The sequence below is a fragment of the Hibiscus syriacus genome, unplaced genomic scaffold, assembly GCF_006381635.1.
Source record: "Hibiscus syriacus cultivar Baekdansim isolate YM2019G1 unplaced genomic scaffold, ASM638163v2 tig00110788_pilon, whole genome shotgun sequence".
Classification (NCBI taxonomy): domain Eukaryota; kingdom Viridiplantae; phylum Streptophyta; class Magnoliopsida; order Malvales; family Malvaceae; genus Hibiscus; species Hibiscus syriacus.
The window spans coordinates 967,498-973,290 of NW_024062863.1; the positions used below are offsets into that span (position 1 = coordinate 967,498).

The 5,793-nt window shown below is 34.3% G+C and overlaps 1 protein-coding gene across 1 annotated transcript; it reads left to right on the top strand.

The window, feature by feature from the left end:
* Window positions 1-431: 431 nt before the first annotated feature.
* On the top strand, window positions 432-4,364 carry LOC120140691 (hexosyltransferase GAUT11-like). Its single transcript, XM_039155666.1, has 2 exons — window positions 432-911; window positions 2,675-4,364. The coding sequence occupies exons 1-2, from the start codon at window positions 759-761 to the stop codon at window positions 4,121-4,123; spliced, it is 1,602 nt and encodes a 533-aa protein (XP_039011597.1). The 5' UTR covers window positions 432-758; the 3' UTR covers window positions 4,124-4,364.
* Window positions 4,365-5,793: the final 1,429 nt, after the last annotated feature.

A 5,793-nucleotide genomic window follows, 5' to 3' on the forward strand; every position in this document is an offset into this window, starting at 1 on the left:
AATATGTTTGTAGATAAAATTGTCATTAGTTTTATATTATTTTATTTAGATCATCATCAGACAATCATTAAAAATTAATAGAATCTTCGGTATGATTTTTTTAATGTTTTTCTCATATAATAGAATTATCATGTGTTAATGTGTTTTTTTAATAAATTAATATTTTTTAAAATAGTAAAAATATATGCATCACATCATTATTAATTTTTCAACTAATGATAATTAAAATAGAAAGAATGTATTATAAATAAAGATTTTATCAAAAAGAATTAATGATCAAAATAAAATAATATAATTGTTTGATGACCGATAGGATAGTTTTACCAAAAATAAAACACAAAGTTTTATCACATGGTCTCATGTGCTTTTCCCTTTTCGCTTCTCTTTTCCTTGTCGTTTCCCTCTCTTTACATATCTATGAACCCATAAAAACAGGGGGAAACCCTTCCTCTCTGATTGAAGTCTTTACCTTTAACTGTTCGTGCTAAAACAAAGAAAATCCAGATCCCGTTATTGTCTGTTCTCATTCATATAGGCCTTTGATTCGCACTAAAAGCAATCCTTACAGTGTTTTTTTGTTGTTGTCTCTTTTCGTTGTTTGTTTTAAGCTTTCATAGAGTGTAAAAAAGGAAGAGTGGTGGAGTGATTGTATATAAATTTTTTCCTTGAAATTGTCGTTTATAATCGAATCTGAAGAGAAGGGTATTTGAGAAATTTCGATTTGGTGGTCGAATTGTGGAGGGTATTTGGTTTGTAAGATGCGGCGGCGGGCCATAGATTACCGGCGCCCGGTTCGAAGGAGGTTTTCACATTGGATCTGTGCGTTGTTTGGGCTGTTCGTTGTCGCTGTATTGGTTTTATTTGTAGTTCATCACAATCATAATGAAGATCGGGTCGAGCACCCTGTTCATGTAAGAACATGAACGACTTAAATCTCTAGTTCTGATCTTCTTTTTATATATGTTCAAATTTCATCTGTTTTTGTTTTAATTTTGACCTTTTGATTATTTATTTCTATGTATATGCTTGTTTAGATTGTTATTATATTATTCAATACTTGTTCATAGGATTTAAAAGTATAAGGATGAACATAAAGTTGATTTTAGTACTCTTTTGGCTGAAATTTCAGCCATGTGTGTGTGTAATAGAATGAAATAATCCCAATAATTATTGATATTAAAACCCAGAAATTAGTTCACATCTGGCAACAACACTAAGACCAGAACCCCGAGTGTCACTAAGAAACCAGCCTTCAGCCCTGCAGCATTCTTGTAGGAGCTATGGTAGGTTGCTCGACCTCTTCCGGAAGTAAAATGGTTATATCTTTTCAAACTTCACCTTGGTGATTCTATCCTTGTACTCGGTATGAGGTATTGCAGCTTGCATAACTCTCCGTAGTCACTCGCAGCACTGAGTCTTTGTCGCCATTATATTCCTCAAGAGAGAGTCTTCACCATTACTTGCCTAAGCCTCCCACTTTTAGTATTACTGCTGTTTTGAAAGACATTTTATCATGCTCAGTATCGTACTATATTTAATCTAGTCAGTGGCTGACTACTTAGAATAAACAGTCCCTCGGTAACTGAAGTTTATAGTTGATACGTGATTCCCTTCCTGAAATGAGTTTTAGTAGGAATATATTTCATTATAAATATCATTTTCAATGAGATTATGATATGCAGCTTAACCAGCCTTGTTTAGAGCTGTTGACGTTTAAGACCAGATTTCACCGGTGTCAACCATAAATGCGTCTTTTTAACTGGAAAAAATGTTTAGAAACTTTAATGTAATAACATTTAATGTTGAAGAAATTATAAATTTGATTTTTGCATGTATTAGCATGCTATTTTGTATTTTGCTGTCAAGTTCCGTTTTTTGTTTATTCTCAAGAATTTATCATGGAGGTAGATATACTATAAACGCTGAAACTATCTACAAAGTAACCGTCGTATGATGATAAGGCATTTTCATTGAATCTAGTATTGTTATAAGATTTATAGAATGATATCGACACATGGATTTCGTAATATCGGTTTATGGAAGTCCTATGATAACACAAAAGAAGATTCTCTTTTTTGCAATTCAAGGATGCAAATGCAAGGTAATTAATGTGGATGAAGAACCATTTTTTTAGAGTTCATAACCAGATAAACTTGCAGCTGTCAATTTGCTACATATGGGAACCATTATATGTCGTTACTCAACGACTTCCGTTACTATTTCGGCAGTAAGATAGTGACTGTTTATTACTGAAAATTTTCATGTTTCCCAGCATCTTCAATACTGTCATTGTTTTTTCACTTCTAGTTTCCTGAATAAGAATACTGTGGTAGTGTGTTCTTTTGATTGATCAACGGGAATGCTAAGTTCAGGAACAGGAACCCAGCTGAAAATGAAAAGCAACAAGTACTTGGTGTAATGGCTAATAAATTTGTGTCTGAAATTTCCTTGATCACTCTTTAAGATAAGAAGGAAGAAAGAGTTAGAATATCTGTGTTTACTTTTGTGCTATATGCTTTGATGTTGTTTTCGGCATGCCTTATTTTATCTTCCATCTATCCTTCAGTACTGACTTTAAGTGTTTGAATGTTAACTGAATCAGTGTACTTCATAGCCATTTTCTTTTAATACGATTATTGCATGGCTTTCTTATCAATGACGTTCGCCTTGCCAGGAGAAAGATTCAAGAATGGAACGGGATGTTTTTGAGAAGTTAAACTTTACTGAAGAAATATTGAGTGCTACGTCATTGTCTCGGCAGTTGGCAGAACAAATGACACTTGCCAAAGCTTATGTCATAATTGCAAAAGAGCACAATAACTTTTTCCTTGCCTGGGAGCTAAGTTCGATGATTCGGAGTTGCCAGCTTTTGCTTTCAAAAGCCGCAATGAGAGGGAGGCCCATTACATTGGAGGAAGCGGAGCCAATAATTAGCCGTCTATCATCTCTAATATACAAGGCACAAGATGCTCATTATGACATTGCAACTACAATAGTGACGATGAAATCTCATAATCAAGCCCTTGAAGAGCGAGCAAATGCCGCAACTGCTCAGAGTACGGTTTTTGGACAATTAGTTTCTGAGGCAATTCCTAAGAGTCTTCACTGCCTAGTTCTCAAGCTTTCCACGGATTGGCTTAAAAGGTTGCCCCTTCAAGACCTCGCAAATGAGCGGAGAAACTCTCCACGGCTCGTGGACAACAATCTTTATCATTTCTGCGTATTTTCAGACAATGTCCTTGCTACCTCAGTTGTTGTTAATTCTACAATTTCCAATGCTGATCATTCCAAACAGATGGTTTTCCACATTATCACTAATGGGGTTACCTATGGAGCTATGCAAGCTTGGTTCCTTAGTAATGACTTCAAGGGGGCCATGATAGAGGTGCAGAACATCTCAGAGTTTTCTTGGTTGAATATTTCTTATGCTCCCATCGTAAAGCAGCTACTTGATGTAGATTCACGGGCCTATTATTTTGGGGAAAATCCAGATGTTGAGCCGAGATTGCGGAACCCGAAATACTTTGCCTTGTTGAATCACCTTCGGTTTTACATACCAGAGATCTATCCACAACTTGAGAAGATAGTATTCCTTGATGATGATGTTGTTGTGCAGAAAGATCTAACACCACTTTTCTCACTGGATTTGCATGGAAATGTAAATGGGGCGGTGGAGACCTGTCTCGAAGCATATCATCGTTATTACAAGTATCTGAACTTCTCAAATCCAATCATCAGCTCGAAATTCGATCCGCAAGCATGTGGATGGGCATTTGGCATGAATGTTTTCGATCTAGTTGTGTGGAGGAAAGCTAATGTCACTGCAAGATACCATTACTGGCTGGAACAAAATGCTGATAAGACACTTTGGAAACTTGGAACTCTTCCCGTCGGTCTTTTAGCCTTTTATGGCCTGACAGAACCACTCGATCGAAGATGGCATGTGTTAGGATTAGGTTACGATCTTAACATCGACAACCGCTTGATTGAGAGTGCAGCAGTCATTCACTTCAACGGAAACATGAAGCCATGGCTAAAACTGGCCATCGGAAGGTATAAGTCCCTATGGGAAAGGTACATAAATCTTAGCCACCCATATACCCAAGATTGTGCCACAAGTTAGAAAAAATGTGCTTGTAGTTTATGCGACCGACGACGATATGAAACCATAGAAAGGCCAATCGAATTATTTTTGACATTGTTAGTAGATTTGATATCTTTTTTTGTTAGTTTTTATTTTTGTTGTCCATCACAGTATCTTGACAGGAAAAAATGATTTCTTATGCAGAAGAAGTTTGAAAGGGGAAAGATTTGTGGGAAAATTCATGTTTGGTTGATGGGGTTTTGTTTGATCCCCTCAAGCATGAAAAACTTGAGGATTTTTTTTATACAAATTATTGTAATAATCTATTTGATATTTTTGGACCTTACATTTATTGTAAGCTGAATCTCCCTGAAAACATGAAGCATCTATGCTTTATAAGTTCCTGTAAGAGTATACAGGCAGTTCCTTAATATGGTTGAGAATATGAACTTCAAATTTTTTTATTTAATTCTTTAATAAATTTTTAATGTAATTTTGTGTAACATCCCAAAATATAGGTTAGTGACTAAATCATAAAACTTCAGAGTTTGGTGATTTAAGTGGGATATTTGTATAGTTTGATGATTTGTTCGAAAATATTTTTTGAAAGTTTTTAGTAATTATCCAAAGAATTAAAGGGTAAAATGGTCATTTAATCATTAAATGATTAATTTGTGTTATGTTGAGGATATATACGGGGGAAAGGGATAAGAAGAATATATCTTCTTCTCCTCTTTTTCTTTCATACGAGAGAAAGCCATAGCAAAGGTAAGGGTTTTCTAATTTGTTGGTTATTTGTTAAATTAAAGGTTAGGTTTTGATCATTAGATGATACTAAGCTTAAGGAAAGCTTAAGTTGTCTTATAATCAAAAGATGAAGAAGTTATAAGAGATTTAAGAAAACGAGTTTTTATATGAAATCTTGAAATAGAGTTGATAAGTTGAATTTGAAGTTAAATTTGACTTGTCATCATGCTAATTAAGGAATATGAAGTGTTAGAATTGTATTTAGAACATATTGAAATTTGAGTATGATTCTTGAATTTCATATGAAGAATAGGATTTTGAAGTTATAGATGATTTTCATGGATATAAGTTGGTTTAAGTAATGATAGTTGAGTTTAATGACATGATAGGGGTTTAAAATAGAAGAATTAAGTGAAAATTGATGATTTTCGGGCTTAAAATACAATTTCTGGGCATAGAGAACCGATACCCTATGAAGGGGAATCGATTCCCCTTCTAGAACGAGAAAATTTTCAGTATGTCCAGGGGGTATCGATTCCCCCCTGGGGGGTATCGATTCCCCCTAACGGAAAAATGAAATTGGGTTCAATAATCTGGCTTAAGTTGTTAACATCAAGTTTAAGGTTTATGTTTCTGATAGTTGTTTTGAAATGTTATATTTATGTAGATATTGAGCCTAAACAAGTTCCGGAATAATCAAAGGATTATAATCGAATCAAAGCAATGCTAAGGTGAGTGCAATTTTAATTGTACTTATATTATTGAACATTGGCTTGCGATGAGCTAGTGATGGAGTTACTATGGTAAAAAGTGACTCTTAAAATGTTAATTGATTTGTGATTCTTATATATGCATGAATACATGAAATGGGTATAGGTTATTATATATGTTATATGATATGCATAGCCTTAAGAGCATGAAACATAAGATATATGATATGATATACATTATTATATGCATAT